A 23,436-nucleotide genomic window follows, 5' to 3' on the forward strand; every position below is an offset into this window, starting at 1 on the left:
TCTCAGTTTCCCTACCAGGAATTGAATTTATGTCCCCAGTTTGGAATCCTGGTGTCTTTTAACTACAGAAAGTGAAATGTTTTGTTAAATTTTTGCACATTTCTTTAATGTCTGGCTTAACAGAAGACAGCTGGATTCTCTTGTCTGCTTCTGAGTTCAGTGTATCATATATATCAGCATACACATTATATATGTTGTTGTGCTCAGTCACGTCCGACTCTGTGACCCCACGGACTGCAGCGTGCCAGGCTTCCCTGTCCTTCACTGTCTTCCGGAGTTTGCTCACACTCATGTACATTGAGTCAGCGGTCAGTGGACATCGTCTGCCGCCCTCCTCTCCTTTTGCTTTGTCTTTCCTAGCATCAGGGTCTTTTCCAGTGAGTTGGTTCTTCATATCAGGTGGCCAGAGTGTTGGAGCTTCAGCTTCAGCATCAGTCTTTCCAGTGACTATTAAGGGTTGATTTCTTTTAGGATTAATTGATTTGATCTCCTTGCAGTCCAAGGGACTCTCAAGAGCCTTCTCCAGCACCATAATTTGAAGGCATCAATTCTTTAGTGCGCAGCCTTGTTTATGATCCAACTTTCATGTTAGTACATGAGAAGCTTTGACTATATGGACCTTTGTTGGCAAAGTGATGTCTTTGCTATTTAGTACACTATCTAGTTTTGTCATAGCTTTCCTTCCATGGAGCAAGCATCTTTTAATTTCATGGCTGCAGTCACCATCTGCAGTGAGTTTGGAACCCAATAAAATCTGTTGCCACTTCTATTTTTTCCCCTTCTATTTGCCATGAAGTAATGGAACTGGATGCCATGATCTTAGTTTTTTGAATGTTGAGTTTCAAGACAGCTTTTTCACTCTCCTCTTTCACTCTCATCAGGATACTCTTCAGTTCCTCTTCACTTTCTTCCATTAGAATGGTATCATCTGCATATCTGAGGTTGTTGATATTTCTCCCAGTAGTCTTCATTCAAACTTGTGATTCATCTAGCCTGGTGTTTTGCATGATGTGCTCTGCATATAAATTATGCAGATATCTGAATATTGACACACTTTATTACACAGTTTCTAAAAATTATATTTATTAATATCACCATTGATTGTATCATGAAATTTTTTAAGTAGGGGAAGCTGTCGATGTCATGATAGTAGATCTTTGTTTTCCAAAATTCTACTTTTTTCTTGAATGTTCAGATTTAATCATTGGTAACAAATTTATCAACTGTTTCCTTGAAATGATACTCATTTTGTTTATTTCCAAGAAAATGTATGCCAAAACACCCCAGCCTGAATAATCATTGTCAGTTTTTTTTTAAAGTAAAAATGATGTTCTGTGAAAAAAGTAACTTGTTCAGCTTGCAATTTAAATAATTACACAAGTGTTTTCCCCCAACATATTTCACTGTGTAGCTGAAATGTCTTAAAGTGCACACAGAATGTTAAAAAGATGTGTACTCATAGGTGAAACTAGGATTTTTGCTTTTAACTGTGAATGTATATTGGTGAAGAGCAGTGACTTCTAGTGATTACACAGTGACTATAATTTGGTGTCACTGTCTTGATTGTATTATGTGCCAATCCTTTATCCACCTTTGCCTTCAGACTAACAATGCAAATGTCAACACTATGTCAAAGGTGAATAGTGTCTTAGTATTTTTATGAAAATAGTTTTTGACCCTGCAGATTTTCTGAGAATCTCAAGTACTCAGAGCTTTGTGGCGCACAATGAGAACTGCTGGCCAGTAAGGGTCTTGTCTTATCAGAAAGCCAGGAAGCTATCAAAGACTGGGATCATACAGGAGGGCCTGGGGAGTCCACATGAGGAGTCTCCCACTGATCAAAGATGGGGCAATTTGAGCATTAATAGCTATAATGGATAAAATGTGTCATATATGTCTTAATCTATGAGTAATATTGATACATGAAATCAAAATACTTCATTGATTGGGAGGATTTTTTGAAACATTCTTCTGAAAACTGGTAAATATAGATAAAATCTAGCATTTATTTTGCTTTTATTTGATGAATTATACCTCTGGATGATTAAATAATGGATTTTTCTTTTTATGGAGTTGTCCTTGTTAAGAAGTAGAAAGAATGATATATCACTGTTTTTCAACCCCTAATAAAGTAATGGATCTAGGTAGTGGTAACCAGTGACTGCTTATCGTACAAAACTACGATAAGTAGACCCTATTTGCCTCCTTATGGAAGATTGTAGTACCCCTTATAAAGAATTCATGACACCAAATTAGGCCTTGATCAGATTAGGCTTTTAAATTCAACTGCCAGTTTACAGAAAATAAAGATAGACATGCATATTGATAATCCCATCATTGAGTAGGGAAAAGTATATTTATATGCACACACACTATAAAGAATATATTGCATTGAATTCATATATTTTAAAAATTCATGTTAATATCATACTGTACATATTTTGAGCTTTTTCATGTAGAGATTTATACATAATGATTTTCATTTCCATACTATGCTGGCTATTTGCAGAATTTGGAAATATTGTATTATTTTACTTTAAATGGTATATTAGTTGCATTCTGAAATAGGCTCAATTATTTTTTTTTTCAGCCTCTAGATATCTTCTCAGGTGAAGTACCTCCAAATTTAAAGCATTGAGTCTAGTTGTTAATCTAAAAAATATATAAGTATACTTTTTTTCCCCATGTGCTTCTACATTTTTTATTCATTCTGAATATAGCTGGTTATTACCTATTCTGTGTTAGCTACTATTTGAAATGCTGGGCATATAAACAAAGACATGCAAAATCTTTACCTTTGTGAAGCTTACATCACTGGGCACATTTTAATATTGGAAGCTTGAGGGGCTGGTGGAGAAGTGGGGACATCTTTCTGTTGTAACCTGAAATGAGAATGAGCCAGCCATATGAAGAAATGGAAGAAATTATCGTCTAGGTTGAGAGGACAGCAAATATAAAGACTTTGAGATTGGGAAGTAACTTGTTATGTTCAAGGAACTAACAGAAGGCCAGTGCATCTGGATCCCAGTGTATGAGGGCAGCAAGAATGAAAGCAGATTATTTAGGATGCTGTAATTGCTGAGTGAGAAATGATTGCTTGGACTTGGGTAGTAATAATGATAATATATGGAGAGAAGTGGATGGGTTTGAGGTGTTCAGAGATGGAACTGATAGTGAGTTGAGTGTGGGAATCTGGACTTTTGTCTTGAGCAACTGATGATTTATGTGAGTTTGGGAAAGTTACCATCTAAGAGGAGTAGGTTGAGGCTGGAGTTAAATGTAGGAGCTGGGCAGCGTATTGATTTTGCAGCTGTGGGGTTGCATGAGGTTGCTTGGGGCAGTAGAGTAGGGAGAGTGAAGAGAAGAGGAGCAGATACGCTAGAAATGCAAGAAGGGCCGGGGTTAGGCATGCAAGCGGAGGAATTGTTCTTTGAGTCTCAACATACCAGCTAAAGAAAGCCTTTTAAAAGCAAGTCAGATCACATCACTCTTCTCAAAAACTTCCCGTCTCATTTAGTTGAAAGAAATCAGCATCATTACAGTGGCCCACCAGGCTCTGAATGACGGTGCTGTCTTCTACGTCACCCCCAACTCTTAAGTCTGCTGCTGTTCTTAATTGAACACAGCAGGCCTGGTCCTGCCCTGGTGATTTGATGATGTGACTCCTCTTCCTGTGGGTATCTGCACCGTTCATTATCTTACTCCTTTCAGGCCTTTCCCTAAACGGTGCCCTCTCAAGGTTTTTCCTGACTACGCGGTCCAAAATTGCAGCCATCTACCTCCTTGCCCCTTTTATCCCCACAATCTGCTTTTCTCCATAGTGCTTCCCACCACCTTAATACTATTTATATAGTTATTTAGATATTTACTTTGTCTCATAATGTTCATTCTGAGGGGCAGTAATTTTTGTTTGTTTTATTTACTGTTGACAATATCTAGAATGGTACTGTCAAACCGTACAAATGGTACAAATGTATAATGAATGAGAATAAGGAAGAAAGAATGTGGGAAGAGAATCAGAGAGGTTTAAGGTGCTGGCTGTGTGAAGATAAGTATTTTCTTCTTTGACTTTATAATAGTTGTGAAGCAGGGTGCTAACTGAAAAGTGGAGTCGGGTAGAAGGGATGGTTAGAGTCTGAGGAGAGCACAGAATGTGTAAAAAGTCTGCTTGTGGGGGGACTGGAAAGGTAAACTTTCAGGATGTGATGGAAGACTGCTTGGCAGGGTTGAATGCACCTTCATGGTTTTTTGAAATAGAATGTTTCTCTCTTATATCAACTGAATGTTTGCAATATTAAGCTCTAAAACAGAGTGAGGATATGTGACATGTGTAAATGCTTAATGTTTTTATAAGGGTAGTATTTTGATTTAACAGCTGATCTTCATAGTATTGAACTTACAGTTGGTGTAGAATGTGCCCTAACTTAAAGTAACGCTCTTTTTAGCCTTGCTAACAGCTCTAGGGTTGTGGGACTCCTGGCTCAGCTGGAAAAGCTCAGTGCTGAATCTGCAGAGTCAGATACCGCCAGACATGTCACATCGAAAATCCTTCATCTGGCTCAGAGTCAAGGTGAGCTTCCATCTCTTGTTTCTGAAATGCTTTCTTAGTTGCTTAGAAGTAGGTGCCAAAAATGAGAAATATATGATTTTATGTAAAATTCGAACTTCCTATACAGATTCAAGAAATCTAAAACTGAATAACTATGGAAGAAATTGTTATTCACAGCGTTGTTTCTAAAAATCATTATGATTTCACTTATATATGATTGCCCTCCTCCCCCCATTTTTCAGGCAGCTCCTAATTCCAGTAGTACTTGTAGAATGTTGACAGAGATATCAGGTATTATATCAGTTATTAGTATTGTACCTGCTTTGAAATGCAGGCACTGTCATTGGGTGATTGGGTGACCTTAGGGAAGTTTTGAACCTGTGGGACTTAGTTGCACTGACTCTGAAATAGAGATAAGAAATATCATGTTGGATGCATGAGACAAGTGCTCAGGGCTGGTGCACTGGGAAGACCCAGAGGGATGGGATGGAGAGGGAGGCGGGAGCGGGGATCGGGATGGGGAACACATGTAAATCCATGGCTGATTCATGTCAATGTATGGCAAAAACCACTACAATATTGTATGGTAATTAGCCTCCAACTAAAAAATAAATGGAAAAAACTAAAAAAAAATAAAAAAAGAAGTATCATGTAATTAGCATGAAATTTATATGAGAAGTGTGTAAAAATGATGTTAAAAGTGTTCAATAAATGATATCTCTAATTAAGCATAATTAATCCAATGTATAAAGCTAGTACTACTGTTGTTGTTGTTAAGTCGTGTCTGACTCTTTGCAACCCCAGGGACTGTAGTCCGCCAGGCTCCTCTGTCCATGGGATTTCCCAGGCAAGAATATTGGAGTGGATTGCTATTTCCTTCTCCAGGGATTGAACTTACATCTCCTGCTTGGCAGGTGGATTTTTCACCACTGAGCCATAGGGTGTCAAACCTTGACAGAATAAAAGGGAAGAAAAGTATTAACTTTGCACTAAGGAACATTAATTTGAAAAATCCCAAATAAAACATTAGTAAATTAAGTCTAATTATAAGTAAATGTATCAGTATAACATTATTTGGACAGGTCCAATAAAACCCATGTAATTATCTCAATAGGAGCTAAAAAACTTAAGATTTTTTAAGATTTTCTTAAATTTTTTTAAATTTAAGAAATTTAGGATTCCAAAATCTGTGCTTGATTTAAAAAGGAAAAAAACACCTTGATTTTTCTTTTTCTAAATAAGGGTAAGTCAATTGCTGCCTTAATATTTGACAGTGACACATTGAAGGCATTCTATTAAAATTAAGATCCAAACAATTCACAATTAGTTTATTGGTTTTTTATTATTTCGTTATTCTAGAGGTATAGGTCATTGAAGTAAGATGTTCAGCAAAACATTTACTGTGTTTAGGAAGCTGGTATTTATTAACCTATCTTCGTAGTCATAGGTCCTTATTTTATTTTGATAGCTTATTCCTATGTAGCCCATTTAAGGAATATTTGACAGCGTCCCCAAACCTAGGAGAGATCTTTGCATTTGTTTCTAGCAAAATCTTTTAATTCAGAAAGTTGCTATACTGGATTCTAGCCTTTGTAAATATTGTGCTTATCAACTAAGGTAAATGTGTAAAGATAGTCACTGTATTAGTGCAAATATAGATATACCCAGTATATTCACTGTCTTCTCATATGAAATAACTCCTTAAAACAAAGCACCTCAGCAAAAACCAAGAGAAGACAAATTTTTTAAACCTATAGATACTACTTGTGTTTGACTGCTTTCATGACTGTAGATTCTTCCCATCACATTCTAGAAGCCCCTACTCCAACACCATCACTAAAAATTCACCTAGCCATATGACTACCACACATTGTCCTTTTCCTCACCCTCCACCCACCAATGGGGGAGCCAGCCCTTGGGTACTGTCCCCTGAGATTATGTAATCCAATGACTCTATTTATAGTTGACACAGTATAAATTAGTAGTGAAAGATTGTCCTGTTATCTATCCATTTTAGAGAGAATGATTAGGAATTTATGGCTCAAAGAAGAAGAAATACAAATAGCCAATAAACATATATTAAAAGGCAAGAATTACTAATAAAAACAATGAAATTATTTCTCATTAGTTACCTTGGCAGAAATTAGAGAATGACAATATCCAGTACTGTTGAAGGCATGGAAAATAGGGTATTCTCATACACTGTAGGTGGTGTAATAATTATTACAAACTTTGGAGAAAAGAATCTGGCAATGTTATTAAGATTTAAAGTGCACCTGCTGTTTTATTTAACACTTCACTCTCAGAAACCTGAGTGAAATAAAAATCATAAAAGGACTATTTGGAGATGTTTCAGTCTGTATGTAAAATCAGAGTTGTAGAAACCACCTTAAATATCCAACAATGAGAAAATGGTTGAATTAATTTTGATATAGCCAAACTGTGGGACTGTATAACTACATTATACAACCATTATCAGTAATTAATTATTGATGATATATGATATGGCTCATATGTGGAAGTACAGGGAGTCCTCAGAGATGCTGCATGTTTGATTTCATACTACTGCAATAAAGCAAACATCGCAATAGGGTGAGTCACGTGAAGTTTTTGGTTCCTAGTGCACGTAAAAGTTATGTTTACACTGTGCTTTAGTCTATGAAATGTGCAATAACATTATGTGTAAAAAATGTACATACCTTAATTAGAAATACTTTATTGCTAAAAAATGTAAGCCCTCAGTGAGTCATAACCTTTTTGCTCTTGGAGTGTCTTGCCTCTATATTTATAATAGGCTACTGACTGATCAAGGTAGTAGTTGTTGACGGTTGGTGTGGCTGTAGCAGTTTCTTAAAGTAAGACAGTGAAATTAGCTACACACACTCTTTCACACTTTTTCACTGTTGCATGCAGTGCTGTTTGATAGCATTTACCCACAGCAGAACTTCTTTTAAAATTGGATTTTATCCCAATTTGCTGCTCCTTTATCAACTAAGTTTTCCTAGTATTCTAAATTCTTTGTTGCCACTTCAGTCTTCACCAGGAATAGATTCCATCTCAAGAAGCCACTTTCTTTGCTGATCTTTAAGAACAGCTCCTCATCTGTTAACATTTTATCATGAGAAGGCAGCAATTCTGCAGGTCATATCTTCAGTATCCACTTTTAATTCTAGTTCTCTTGCTATTTCTACCACATCTGCAGTTACTTCCTCCTCTGCAGTCTTGAACCCCTCAAAGTCATCCATGAAAAGTTGAAATCAACTTCTTCCAAACTTCTGTGTATGTTGATATTTTGACCTCTTCTAATGAATCACAAATGTTCTTAATGGCATCTAGAATGGTGAACTCTTTCTAGAAGATTTTTAATTGACTTTGCCTAGATCCATCAGAGGAATCACTACCTATGACAGCTACAGCCTTATGAAATGTATTTCTTAAACAGGAAGACTTGAAAGGAAAAATTATTCCTTGATCCATGGATTGCAGAGTGGATGTTGTGTTAGCAGGCATGAAAACAACACTAATCTTGTATATCTTCATCAGAGCTCTGGAGTGAGAAGGTCCATTGTCAATGAGCAGTCCCGTTTAGAAAAAAATCTTTTCTTTTGAGTAGTAAGTCTCAACAATGGGTTTTAAAATAGTCAGTAAACCTTGTTGGAGACCATGTACTATCATCCAGGCATCATTGTTCCATTGATACAGTATAGGCAGAGTAGATTGAGCTTAATTCTTAAGGGCCCTAGGGTTCTTGCAATTGTAAATAAGCACTGGTTTCATCTCCAAGTCACAAGATGGCATAAGTTTCTAATAAGAGAAGCTTTGAAGTCAGGTACTGACTTTTCCTCCCTAGGTATGAAAGCCCTGCATAGCTTCTGCCTCTTATATAAGTATATTTTGTCTATGTTGAAAGTCATTTGTTTCATGTAGCCAACTCACTGCAGCTGCTCCGTCAGCCTTGCTGCTTTACTTTGCACTTTTATGTTATAGAGACAACTTTTTTCATTAAGCCTCATGAATTAAGCCTCTGCTAGCTTTAAACATTTCTTATGCAGGTAAAAAGTATTACATGCAGATAGAAATCAAAAGAAAGCTGGGGTAGCAATATTTGTATCAGACAAAATAAAATAAATCAGACAAAGTAGACTTTAAAGACAGAAAAGGACTTAACATATTGATCAAGGGGTCAATTCAATTGTAAATAAATATGCACCTAATGTAGGAGCACCTATATATGTGTAGCAAATATTAAAGTATAAAGGGAGAATAGGCACAAAGGGAGAACTGGACAATAATACTAAAGTAGTAGGGGGCTTTAACACTCCAACCCACTTACATCAATGGACATATCATCCAGACAGAAAAGCAGCAAGGAAACACTGACCTTAAATGACAAATTAAACCAAATAAACTATATATATATATATAGTTCAGTTCAGTTGCTCAGTTGTGTCCAACTCCTTGCGACCCCATGGACTACAGCACACCAGGCTTCCCTGTCCATCACCAACTCCCAGAGTTTACTCAAACTCATGTCCATTGAATCGGTGATGCCATCCAGTCATCTCATCCTCTGTTGGCCCCTTCTCCTCCTGCCCCCAATCCCTCCCAGAATCAGGGTCTTTTCCAATGAGTCAACTCTTCCCATGAGGTGGCCAGAGTACTGGAGTTTCAGCTTCAGCATCAGTCCTTCCAATGAACACCCAGGATTGAGCTCCTTTAGGATGGACTGGTTGGATCTCCTTGCAGTCCAAGGGACTCTCAAGAGTCTTCCCAACACCACAGTTCAAAAGCATCAATTCTTCGGGGCTCAGCTTTCTTCACTGTCCAACTCTCACATCCATACATGACTACTGGAAAAACCATAGCCTTGACTAGATGGACCTTTGTTGACAAAGTAATGTCTTTGCTTTATAATATGCTCTCTAGGTTGGTCATAACTTTCCTTCCAAGGAGTAAGCGTCTTTCAGTTGCATGGCTGCAGTCACCATCTGCAGTGATTTTAGAGCACCCCAAAATAAAGTCTGGCACTGTTTCCACTGTTTCTCCATCTATTTCCCATGAAGTGATGGGACCAGATGCCATGATCTTAGTTTTCTGAATGTTGAGCTTTAAGTCAACTTTTTCACTCTCCTCCTTCACTTTCATCAAGAGGCTTTTTAGTTCCTCTTCACTTTCTGCCATAAGGGTGGTGTCATCTGCATATCTGAGGTTATTGATATTTCTCCTGGCAATCTTGATTCCAGCTTGTGCTTCTAGCCCAACGTTTCTCATGATGTGCTACATATAAGTTAAATAAGCAGGGTGACAATATACAACCTTGACGTACTCCTTTCCCTATTTGGAACCAGTCTGTTGTTCCATGTCCAGTTCTAGCTGTTGCTTCCTGACCTCCATACAGGTCTCTCAAGAGGCAGGTCAGGTGGTCTGGTATTCCCATCTCTTTCAAAATTTTCCACAGTTTATTGTGATCCACACAGTCAAAGGCTTTGGCATAGTCAATAAAGCAGAAATAGTTGTTTTTCTGGAACTCTCTTGCTTTTTCGATGATCCAGCGGATGTTGGCAATTTGATCTCTGGTTCCTCTGCCTTTTATAAAACCAGCTTGAACATCTGGAAGTTCACGGTTCACGTATTGCTGAAGCCTGGCTTGGAGAATTTTGAGCATTACTTTACTAGCATGTGAGATGAGTGCAATTGTGTGGTAGTTTGAGCATTCTTTGGGATTGCCTTTGGGGATTGGAATGAAAACTGACCTTTTCCAGTCCTGTGGCCAATGCTGAGTTTTCCAAATTTGCTGGCATATTGAGTGCAGCACTTTCACAGCATCATCTTTCAGGATTTGAGATAGCTCAATTGGAATCCCATCACTTCTACTAGCTTTGTTCATAGTGATGCTTTCTAAGGCTCACTTGACTTCACATTCCAGGATGTGTGGCTCTAGGTGCCACACCACCTAGATAATCACACCATTGTGATTATCTGGGTCATGAAGATCTTTTTTGTACAGTTCTTCTGTGTATTCTTGCCACCTCTTCTTAATATCTTCAGCCTCTGTTAGGTCCATACCATTTCTGTCCTTTATTGAGCCCATTTTTGCATGAAATATTCTCTTGGTATCTCTGATTTTCTTGAAGAGTTCTCTAGTCTTTCCCATTATGTTGTTTTCCTCTGTTTCTTTGCATTGATTGCTGAGGAAGGCTTTCTTATCTCTCCTTGCTATTCTTTGGAACTCTATTCAAATGGGAATATCTTTCCTTTTTTCTTTGCTTTTCACTTCTCTTCTTTCACAGCTATTTGTAAGGCCTCCTCACCATTTTGCCTTTTTGCGTTTCTTTTCCATGGGGATGGTCTTGATCCCTGTCTTTGTACAGTGTCATGAACCTCCGTCCATAGTTCATCAGCCACTCTATCAGATCTAGCCCTTAAATCTATTTCTCACTTCTACTGTATAGTCATAAGGGATTTGATTTAGGTCATACCTGAATGATCTAGTGGTTTTCCCTACTTTCTTTAATTTAAGTCTGAATTTGGCAATAAGGAGTTCATGACCTGAGCCACAGTCAGCTCCCGGTCTTGTTTTTGCTAACTGTATAGAGCGTCTCCATCTTTGGCTGCAAAGACTATACTCAATCTGGTTTTGGTATTGACCATCTGGTGAGGTTCATGTGTAGAGTCTTCTGTTGTGTTAGAAGAGGGTGTTTGCTATGACCAGTGCGTTCTCTTGGCAAAACTCTATTAGCCTTTGCCCTGCTTTATTTCGTACTCCAAGGCCAAATTTGCCTGTTACTCCAGGTGTTTCTTGACTTCCTACTTTTGCATTCCAGTGAAAAGGACAGATGAAAAGGACATCTTTATTGGGTGTTAGTTCTAAAAGGTCTTGTAGGTCTTCATAGAACCATTCAACTTCAGCTTCCTCAGCATTACTGGTTGGGGCATAGGCTTGGATTACCGTAATATTGAATGGTTTGCCTTGGAAACGAACAGAGATAATTCTGTCATTTTTGAGATTGTATCCAAGTACTGCATTTCAGACTCTTTTGTTGACCATGATGGCTACTCCATTTCTTCTAAGGGATTCCTGCCCACAGTAGTAGATATAATGGTCATCTGAGTTAAATTCACCCATTCCAGTCCATTTTAGTTTGCTGATTCCTAGAATGTCGACATTCACGCTTGCCATCTCCTGTTTGACCACTTCCAATTTGCCTTGATTCATGGACCTAACATTCCAGGTTCCTATGCAATATTGCTCTTTACAGCATCGGACCTTGCTTCTATCACCAGTCCCATCCACAGCTGGGTATTGTTTTGGCTTTGGCTCCATCCCTTCATTCTTTCTGGAGTTATTGCTCCACTGATCTCTAGTAGCATAATGGGCATCTACTGACTTGGGGAGTTCCTCTTTCAGTATCCTATCATTTTGCCTTTTCATACTGTTCATGGTGTTCTCAAGGTAAGAATACTGAAGTGGTTTGCCATTCCCTTCTCCAGTGGACCACATTCTGTCAGACCTCTCCACCATCACCTGACCATCTTGGGTGGCCCCACACGGCATGGCTTAGTTTCACTGAGTTAGATAAGACTGTGGTCCTGTGATCAGATTGGCTAGTTTTCTGTGATTGTGGTTTTAGTGTGTCTGCCCTTTGATGCCCTCTCGCAACACCTACTGTCTTACTTGGATTTCTCTTACCTTGGACGTGGGGTATCTCTTTACGGCTGCTCCAGCAAAGCACAGCCACTGCTTCTTACCTTGGACGAGGGGTATCTCCTCACGGCTGCCCCTCCTGACCTTGAATGTGGAGTAGCTCCTCTCGGCCCTCCTGCACCTGCGCAGCTGCTGCTCCTTGGATGTAACATTCTCTGTGAAAGCCTCAAAGCACACATTCTTTTCAAGTGCATATGAAACATTCTTCAGGATAGATTGCATGCTAGGCCACGAAATAAGCCTGGGGAAATTTAAGAAAATTGAAGTCATATCCAGTGCTTTTCTAACCATAAAGCTATAAGCCTGGAAAGCAACTATAAGGAAAAAACTGCAAAGCACAAATATGTGAAAGCTAAACAAATGTTACTAAACAAGAAATGGATCATTGAAGAAATCAAAGAAGATCATAAAATACCTGGAAACAAGTAAAATGAAAATAATAATCTGAAATCCATAGGATGCAGTAAAAGCAGTTCTCACAGGCAAGTTTATAATGATACCAGCTGACCTCAGGAAACAAAAATCTCAAATAACCAATCTACCCTTGCACCTAAGGGGAGTAGGGGAGAAAAAGGAACAAACAAAATCCAGAGTTAGTAGAGGGAAAGAAATCATAAAGATCAGAGCAGAAATAAATGATATAGAGATGAAAAAAAAAAAGAAAATATTAGTGAAACTAAGAGCTGGTTTTTTTGAAAAGATAAACAAGATTGACAATCCTATAGCCTGATACGTAAAAAAAAAGAGGGTGCTCAATATGATAAAATCAGAAATGAAAAAGACATTATAGCTGACACCACAGAAATAAAAATGATCAGAAGAGACTACTATGAACAACTACATAGCAATAAAATGGACAATCTAGGAAATATAGGCACATTTTTAGAAATGTACAGTGTCACCAACCATCAGGGAAATGCAAGTAAAAACCCCAGTGGGATATCACCTCACACCTGTCAGAATGGCTGTCAATAAAAGGAACACAAATAACAAATGTTGGTGAGGAAGTGGAGGAAAAAAACCCTTGTACACTGTTGGTAGGAATGTAAATTGGTACAACCACTGTGGAAAACAGTATGGAGGTTTCTCAAAAAACTAACGATAGAACTACCATTTGATCCGGAAATTCCACTTGTGAGTATATTCCAAAAAACCCCCAAATACTAATTTTAGAAGATATATACTTACACCCCAGTACTCATATCAGCATTATTTACAGTTGCCAATATATGGAAGAAACTTAACTATCAACAGATGAATGGATGAGAAGATATGATACATAAATACACACACACGTCCAACATGGAATACTTCTCAGCCATAAACAGAACAAGATTTTGCCATTTGCAGCAACATGGCTGGACTTGGTGGCATTATACTAAGAGAAATAAATCCGACAGAGAAAGACAAGTACTGTGTGCTATCACTTAAATGTGGAATCTAAAAAGTATAACAAATGGGAATATAAGAAAGAAGCAAACACACAGATATAGGGAACAAACTAGTGGTTATTAGTGGGGTGGGAGGTGCAGTATAGTGGTGGGGAATGAGAGGTACAAAGTATTTGATGTAAGCTAGGCTACAAGGTGGAGAAGGCAGTGGCACCCCACTCCAGTACTCTTGCCTGGAAAATCCCATGGATGGAGGAGCCTGGTAGGCTGCAGTCCATGGGGTCGCTAAGAGTCGGACACGACTGAGCGACTTCCCTTTCACTTTTCGCTTGCATGCATTGGAGAAGGAAATGGCAACCCACTCCAGTGTTCTTGCCTGGAGAATCCCAGGGGATGGAGGAGCCTGGTGGGCTTCTGTCTGTGGGGTCGCGCAGAGTCAGACACGACTGAAGTGACTTAGCAGCAGCAGCAGCAGGCTACAAGGATATATTGTACACATGAGGAGTATAATCAGTGTTATTTTAATTCTGCATAGAGTGTAACCTTTAAAATATGCATAAAATATATATAAATACATTTAAAGTTTATCTCTTTTCCTAAATATTGGCCTCTAAGCTCTCCTTCCCCCTTTTTTAATTAAATGAAAAGAATTGTGGAGAAATTTAGAAATGTTTAAATAATAAAAATAGTTTATAGTGACTTTTTTTCTATTGTGATGATATTGTGTTATTTTTTTATTGTGATGACAGGGATCATCTGAGTCATGAATTGTTCTTCCTTAGTCATATTTCTATGTGCTTCAAATTAAAAAAAAAAAACTTTTTTTATTGAGGTGCACTTGATTTACAATGTGTTTTTTTAAAATTGAAGTCAGAATTTAAAAATAGTATTAATGAAATCACTTCAAAATGGTGGTAGGCTTCTGTTTTCATGAATCTTGATGAAATGTTTTCTGGTTTTTGTTATAAAGATAATAAAGAGGCTTGCCTTTATGGTTCCTACTTCACCTCTGGTTCTGGTACTGGTCTTATTATATTGATCTTAAGATTTTAGATGTATTGACAGGGATTCACTTAGTCCGTGATAGAAGCTGTGATGAAATGCAGGGAAGGTCTTGTAAGCTGAAGTCTAGCAGTGCCAACAGAATAGCGCTAGCAACATCAGTGGAAGGAACATTTAAGAGCCAATTTAGAGTGTTTGCTGGGCCAGTGGAGACATTATATGTTTTATACATTATCTAATCTTAGTATATGTTAACTACATGATAAAACTTTATGCAGTTTTTTTTTTCTTTCATGTTTTAGAAGAAAGTTTTTTTTTCCCCCTACTTTTCAGAAAAAACAAGGAGAGAAATGACAGCCAAAGGTTCTACAGGAATGGAGGTTCTGCTGTCAACATTAGAGGTTGGTCACTGATATGCTTTAATTATGTAGCTGTTTATACCAACTAGTACTGAGGGGAAAAAAATTGAAGTACAGAATTTTTATCCTAGTGGAAGAGCCAGTGAATGGGAGTTTGTTTTATTTTTTAGATTATTCACAATGGGGATATAAGCATTCTGATATATGTTAGGTAAATTTCTAACTTTATTTCCCTATGGTTATAATGATAACCATATTTTAAAACCTACTTTAAACCTTAACATTAAAAATAAAACACTAATTGGAAATGAACCTTTAGCTTAAATGATTGAAATTGGAAATTCTCACTTATTGTGTTAGTTGCTATATATTCATGATTAAGTGTACTTCATACATTGGTTGCATAACTGTTGATATTAATTACATTTCTGTGCTAGTATAAAAGTTTGTGGTGGATCAGCAGGACATGCTCAGAATCACGATTTTATATTTTATTCAGTGAAATGATAAGAATAAGGATTAAGTACATTGTATACCTTAGAGTTAAACAATGTTATGTGTCAAATTATATCTCATTAGGACCGGGGAGGAGAGATCAGGGAGTGAGTTCATGTGGTGGTGTTGTTCAGTCGCTCAGTTGTGTCCGACTCTTTGTGACCCCATGGACTGCAGCTCACCAGGCTTCCCTGTCCCTCACTATCTCCCAGAGCTTGCTCAAACTCATGTCCATCGAGTCGATGATGGCATCCAACCATCTCATCCTCTGTCGCCCCTTCTCCTCCTGACCTGTCTTTCTCAGCATCAATCTCTTTTCCAGCGAGTTGGCTGTTCACATCAGGTGGCCAGAGTGTGTGTGTGTTGTGTCTGTGTTTTGAATGCACCACACCATATGGCCTACAGGGTCTTATTTCCCTAACTGGGGACTGAACCTGTGCCCGTGGCAGTGAAAGCACAGAGTCCTAACCACTGGACCACCAGGGAATTCCTGTTTTTTGTTTTAGTTAAAGTGTAATTAATTTACAATATTATATTTTTTTTATAGTTTCAGATGTACAGCATAGTGATTCAATATTTTTGCAGTTTATACTCCATTAAAATTATTATCAGATAATGGCTGTAAATTCCCTGTGCTGTACAATATATTCTTGTTGCCTGTATTTTTTACATAATAGTTTGTAAGTCTTAATTCTATACCCCTAACATGCCTGTTTCCCCATTGGTAACCACTAGTTTCTTTTCTGTATCTGTGAGACTGTTTCAATTTTGCTTTATCCATTTGTTTGTATTATTTTTTAGAGTCCACATATAAGTGATGGCATGCAATATTTGTCTTTCTCTCTGATTTATTTCACTAAGCATAAAATTCTCTAGGTTCATCCACATTACTGCAAATGATAGAATTTCATTAATTTTTTTTTTACGGCTGAGTAATATTGTTTGGCTGTTGGTGGATACTTAGGTTGCTTCCATAGCTTGGCTATTATAAATAGTACTGCTATGAACATTGGGGTGCATATATCTCTTCAAATAAATGTTTTTGTTGCCTTTATTTTTTGGGCTATATACTCAGAAGTCAATTGCTGCATCATACAGTTGTTCTATTTTTAGTTTTGAGGAACGTTCGTACTGTTGTCCACAGTGGCTGTACCAATATACATTGCTACCAGCAGTGTACAAAGGTTTTTTCTTCCACATCCTTTGCAACATTTGTTTTTTGTGTTCTTTTGATGATAGCCTTCCTGACAGGTGTGAGGTGAAACCTCATTGTTTTGATTTGCATTTCTATAATAATTGTCCTTGCATGTGTGTGTGTGCTAAATCACTTAAGTCGTGTCTGAGTCTTTGCAACCCCATTGACTGTACCTGGCCAGGTAACTTTGTCCATGGGATTCTCCACACAAGAATACTGGAGTGGGTTGCCGTTTTCTCCTCTAGGGGATCTTCCCAACCCAGGGATTGAAGCTCTGTCTCTTGTGTCTCCTGCATTGGCAGTGGTTCTTTACCACTGGTGCCACCTGGGAAACCATAATGATTATCCTTATATCTCCCATTTGTAATTCACTACCTCCCATCTCTGTTGACCTCAATAAATGGAGACATGAACAAACAGAAAAAAGCATGGGTAACAATACATTTATCAGACCAAAAAACCCTTTTTAAAAAAAGGGTAAAAGAAAAAAAAGGACATTATATAATAATAATAGGATTGATACAAAAAGAGGATGTTAAATTCATTAACATATATGCATTCAGTATATAGCATCTAAAAATATAAAGCAAATATTAACAGACATGAAAGGAGAAGTAGACAATAATGCTTAACAGTAGAGGACTTTATCACCTCATTGACTAGACCCTTCAGGTATGACCTAAATTAAATCCCTTACAATTATACAGTGGAACTGAGACTTAGAAAGGGATTAGATCTGATAGACAGAGAGCCTGATGAACTATGGACGGCAGTTCGTGACATTGTGCAGGAGACAGGGAACAAGACCATCCCCAAGAAAAAGAAATGCATAAAAGCAAAGTGGCTGTCTGAGGAGGCTGTACAAATAGTTGAGAAAAGAAGAGAAGTGAAGAGCACAGGAGAAAAGGAAAGATATACCCGTTAAAATGCAGAATTCTAAAGAATAGCAGGGAGAGATAAGAAAGCCTTCCTCAGTGATCATCACAAAGAAATAGAGGAAAACAACAGAATGGGAAAAACTAGAGATCTCTTCAAGAAAATTAGAGATGCCAAGGGAACATTTCATGCAACGATGGGCTCAATAAAGGGCAAAAATGGTATGGACCTAACAGAAGCAGAAGACATTAAGAAGAGGTGGCAAGAATACACAGAAGAACTGTACAAAAAAGATCTTCATGACCCAGATAATCATGATGGTGTGATCACTCACCTAGGAATGCAAAGTCAAGTGGGCTTTAGGAAGCATCATTACAAACAAAGCTAGTGGAGGTGATGGAATTCCAGTTGGGCTGTTTCAAATCCTAAAAGATGATGCAGTAAAAGTGCTGCACTCAATATGCCAGCAAATTTGGAAAACTCAGCAATGGCCACAGGACTGGAAAGGGTCAGTTTTCATTCTAATCCCAAAGAAAGCCAATCCCAAAGAATGCTCAAACTACTGTGCAGTTTCACTCCTCTCACATGCTAGTAAATTAACGCTCAAAATTCTCCAAGCGAGGCCTCAATATTACATGAACTTTGAACTTCCAGATATTCAAGTTGGTTTTAGAAAAGGCAGAGGAACCAGAGATCAGATTGCCAACATGTGTTGGATTATTGAAACAGCAAGAGTTCCAGAAAAACATCTACTTGATTGGATATGTCAAAGCATTGGACTGTGTGGATCACCACAAACTGTGGAAAATTCTGAAAGAGATGGGGATACCAGACCATCTTGAGACCTCTTGAGAAATCTGTATACAGGTCAGGGAGCAACAGTTAGAACTGGACATGAAACAACAGACTGGTTCCAAAATGAGAAAGGAGTACGTCAAGGCTGTGTATTTTCACCCTGCTTATTTAACTTATATGCAGAGTACATCATGAGAAATGCTGGGCTGGAGAAGCACAAACTGAAAGGAAGATTGCTGGGAGAAATATAAATAATCTCAGATATGCAGATGACACCACCCTTGTGGCAGAAGGTGAAGAACTAAAGAGCCTCTAGGTGAAAGTGAAAGAGGAGAGTGAAAAAGTTGGCCCAAAACTCAACATTCAGAAAACTAAGATCATGACACCCAGTCCTGTCACTTCATGGCAAATATATGGGGAGACAGTGGAAACAGTGACAGACTTTATTTTGGGGGGCTCCAAAATCACTGTAGATGGTGATTGCAGCCATGAAATTAAAAGATGCTTACTCCTTGGAAGGAAAGTTATGACCAGTGTAGACAGCATATTAAAAAGCAGAGATTTTACTTAGCCAACAAAGGGCCATCTATTCAGTTCAGTTCAGTCGCTGATCGTGTCCGACTCTTTGTGACCCCATGACCCGCAGCACGCCAGGTCTCCCTATCCATCACCAACTCCTGGAGTCCACCCAAACCCATGTCCATTGAGTCAGTGATGCCATCCAACCATCTCATCCTCTGTTGACCCCTTCTCCTCCCACCTTCAATCTTTCCCAACACCAGGGTCTTTTCAAATGAGTCAGCTCTTTGCATCAGGTGGCCAAAGTATTGGCATTTCAGCTTCAACATTAGTCCTTCCAGTGAACACTCAGGACTGATCTCCTTTAGGATGGACTGGTTGGATCTCCTTGCAATCCAAGGGATTCTCAAGAGTCTTCTCCAACACCACAGTTCAAAAGCTTCGATTCTTCTATGCTCAGCTTTCTTTATAGTTCAACTCTCACATCCATATCTGACTGCTGGAAAACCATAGCCTTGACTAGATGGACCTTTGCCGACAAAGTATTGTTTCTGCTTTTTAATATGCTGTCTCAGTTCAGTAGATTCACTCAGTCGTGTCTGACTCTTTGCAACCCCATTTATTGCAGCACGCCAGGCCTCCCTGTCCATCACCAACTCCCTGAGTTTACTCAGACTCATGTCCATTGAGTCGGTGATGCCATCCAGCCATCTCATCCTCTGTTGTCTGTCCCCTTCTCCTCCTGCCCTCAGTCTTTTCCAGCATCACGGTCTTTTCCAATGAGTCAACTCTTTGCATGAGGAGGCCAAAGTATTAGAGTTTCAGCTTCAGCATCAGTCCTTCCAATGAACACCCAGGACTGATCTCCTTTAGGATGGACTGGTTGGATCTCCTTGAAGTCTAAGGGAATCTTAAGAGTCTCCTCCAATACCACAGTTCAAAAGCATCAATTCTTCGGCGTTCAGCTTTCTTCACTGTCCAACTCTCACATCTGTACATGACTACTGGAAAAACCATAGCCTTGACTATATGGACCTTTGTTGGCAATGTTATGTCTCTGCTTTTTAATATGCTGTCAAGGTTGGTCATACCTTTCCTTCCAAGGAGTAAGCGTCTTTTAATTTCATGGCTGCAATCACCATCTCCAGTGATTTTGGGGCCCCAAAAAATAAAGTCTGACACTGTTTCCACTGTTTCCCCATCTATCCTATGAAGTGATGGGGCCAGATGCCATGATCTTATTTTTCTGAAATTTGAGCTTTAAGCCAACTTTTTCACTCTCTTCTTTCACTTTCATCAAGAGGCTTTTTAGTTCCTCTTCACTTTCTGCCATAAGGGTGGTGTCATCTGCATATCTGAGGTTATTGATATATGTCCCGGCAATCTTGATTCTAGCTTGTGCTTCTTCCAGCCCAGGGTTTCTCATGATGTATTCTGCATATAAGTTAAACAGGGAGGGTGACAATATACAGCCTTGACTAACTCCTTTTCCTATTTGGAACCAATCTGTTGTTCCATGTTCAGTTCTAACTGTTGCTTCCTGACCTGATACAGGTTTCTCAAGAGGCAGCAATCTCAAAAATGACTGAACGATCTCTGTTCGTTTCCAAGGCAAACCATTCTATATCACGGTAATCCAAGCCTATGCCCCTACCAGTAACGCTGAGGAAGCTGAAGTTGAATGGTTCTGTGAAGACCTACAAGACCTTTTAGAAGTAACACCCAAAAAAGATGTCCTTTTCTTTATAGGGGACTGGAATGCAAAAGTAGGAAGTCAAGAAACACCTGGAGTAACAGGCAAATTTGACCTTGGAGTACAGAATGAAGCAGGGCAAAGGCTAATAGAGTTTTGCCAAGAGAACGCACTGGTCATCGCAAACACCGTCTTCCAACAACACAACAGAAGACTCTACACATGGACATCACCAGATGGTCAATACCGAAAGCAGATTGAGTATAGTCTTTGCAGCCAAAGATGGAGAAGCTCTATAGAGACAGCAAAAACAAGAATGAGAGCTGACTGTGACTCAGATCATAGACTCCTTATTGCCAAATTCAGACTTAAATTGAAGAAAGTAGGGAAAACCACTAGACCATTCAGGTATAACCTAAATCAAATCCTTTATGACTATACAGTGGAAGTGAGAAATAGATTTAAGGGACTAGATCTGATAGAGTGCCTGATGAACTATGGACAGAGGTTCATGACACTGTACAGGAGACAGGGATCAATACCATCCCCATGGAAAAGAAATGCAAAAAGGCAAAATGGTTGTCTGAGGAGGCCTTACAAATAGCTGTGAAAGAAGAGAAGTGAAAAGCAAAGGAGAAAAGGAAAGATATTCCCATTTGAATGCAGAGTTCCGAGGAATAGCCAGGAGAGATAAGAAAGCCTTCCTTAGTGATCAACACAAAGAAATAGAGGAAAACAACAGAATGGGAAATACTATAGATCTCTTCATGAAAATTAGAGATACCAAGGGAATATGCCATGCAAAGATGGGTTCAATGAAGGACAGAAATGGTATGGACCTAACAGAAGCAGAAGACATTAAGAAGAAGTGGCAAGAATACATAGAACTACACAAAAAAGATCTTCATGACCCAGGTTAATCATGATGGTGTGATTACTCACCTAGAGCCAGACGTCCTGGAATGTGAAGTCAAGTGGGCCTTAGAAAGCATCACCGTGCACAAAGTTAATTGATGTGATGGAATTCCAGTTGAGCTATTTCAAATCCTGAAAGATGATGCTGTGGAGGTGCTGCACTCAATATGCCAGCAGATTTGGAAAGCTCAGCAGTGGCCACAGGACTGGAAAAGGTCCGTTTTCATTCCAATCCCAAAGAATGCTCAAAGTACCACACAATTGCACTCATCTCACATGTTAATAAAGTAATGTTCAAAATTCTCCAAGCAGGCTTCAGCAATACATGAACCGTGATCTTCCAGATGTTCAAGCTGGTTTTAGAGAAGGCAGAGGAACCAGAGTAAATTGCAAACATCCACTAGATCATCGAAAAAGCAAGAGAGTTCCAGAAAAAAAACATCTATTTCTGTTTTATTGACTATACCAAAGCCTTTGACTGTGTGGATCACAATATGCTGTCTAGGTGGGTCATAACTTTCCTTCCAAGGAGTAAGCGTCTTTTATGATTTCATGGCTGCAATCGCCATCTGTAGTGATTTTCGACCCCCCAAAACAAAAGTTAGCCACTATTTTCACTGTTTCCCCAATATTTGCCATGAAGTGATGGGACCGGATGCCATGATCTTATTTTTCTGAATGTTGAGCTTTAAGCCAACTTTTTTACTCTCCTCTTTCACTTTCAGCAGGAGGCTCTTTAGTTCTTCTTCACTTTCTGCCATAAGGGTGGTGTCATCTGCATATCTGAGGTTATTGATATTTCTCCTGGCAATCTTGATTCCAGCTTGTGCTTCCTCCAGTCCAGCGTTTCTCATGATGTACTCTGCATGTAAGTTAAATAAGCAGGATGACAATATACAGCTTTGATATACTCCTTTCCTGATTTGGAACCAGTCTGCTGTTTCATGTCCAGTTCTAACTGTTGCTTCCTGACCTGCATACAGTTTTCTCAAGAGGCAGGTCCGGTGGTCTGATATTCCCATCTCTTTCAGAATTTTCCACAGTTTGTTGTGATCTGCACAGTCAAAGGCTTTGGCATAGTCAATAAAAAGCAGAGACTTTACTTAGCCAACAAAGGGCCATCCTTTCAAGGCTATGGTTTTTCCAGTAGTCATGTATGGATGTGAGGATTGGACTATAAAGAAAGCTGAGCGCCGAAGAATTGATGCTTTTGAACTGTGTTGTTAGAGGAGACTCTTGAGAGTCCCTTGGACTTCATGGAGATCCAACCAGTCCATCCTAGAGGAGATCAGTTCTGAGTATTCATTGGAAGGATCGATGCTAAAGCTGAAACTCACAATACTTTGGCCAGCTGATGTGAAGAGCTGAGTCATTTGAAAAGACTCTGATGATGGGAAAGGTTGAAGGTGGGAGGAGAAGGGGACAACAGAAGATGAGATGGTTGGATGGCATAACCGACTCAATGGACATGAGTTTGAGTAAACTCTGGGATTTGGTAATGAACAGGGAGGCTTGGAATGCTGCAGTCCATGGGGTTCAAAGATTCAGAAACGACTGAGCAACTGAACTGAACTGAACAGGACATTACATCCCAAAACAGCAGAATACATAATCTTTTCAAATGCACATGGAAACTTCTCCAGAACAGATCACATGTTAGGCCACACAGAAAGTCTCAAAAAAGTTAAAGGCACATGAAAATATGTACAATAAGGATACTGATAGCTTATGGTGAACGGTGTCGGCTTTGTGATCTCTGAAGAATATTTGGCTTCAGGACCAGGGACCAGGCTTGATCACTCAAGAACTTTTGTGTAGCAGGGTTTTATTAAAGTATGAAAAGGGACAAAGAAAACTTCTGACATAGACATCAGGAGGGGGACAGAGTGCCCTCCTTGCTTGTCTTTAGTGAGGGAATTATATACTTTTTAAATTTATTATT

The 23,436-nt window shown here is 38.9% G+C and overlaps 1 protein-coding gene across 6 annotated transcripts in view; it reads left to right on the top strand.

The window, feature by feature from the left end:
- The window catches only part of AGTPBP1 (ATP/GTP binding carboxypeptidase 1), a 205,940-nt gene that overhangs the window by 37,854 nt on the left and 144,650 nt on the right, over positions 1-23,436 (top strand). For 5 of the 6 annotated variants that reach the window (XM_070459534.1, XM_070459537.1, XM_070459538.1 and 2 more), the window contains exons 3-4: positions 4,446-4,570; positions 14,981-15,048. In XM_070459534.1, coding sequence (XP_070315635.1) covers positions 4,446-4,570; positions 14,981-15,048 — 193 coding nt within the window. Of the gene's footprint in view, positions 1-4,445; positions 4,571-14,980; positions 15,049-23,436 lie in introns of those variants that run through there. The other variant, XM_020882187.2, reaches the window with a different exon arrangement.

This window comes from Odocoileus virginianus, chromosome 31, assembly GCF_023699985.2.
Source record: "Odocoileus virginianus isolate 20LAN1187 ecotype Illinois chromosome 31, Ovbor_1.2, whole genome shotgun sequence".
Classification (NCBI taxonomy): Eukaryota; Metazoa; Chordata; class Mammalia; order Artiodactyla; family Cervidae; genus Odocoileus; species Odocoileus virginianus.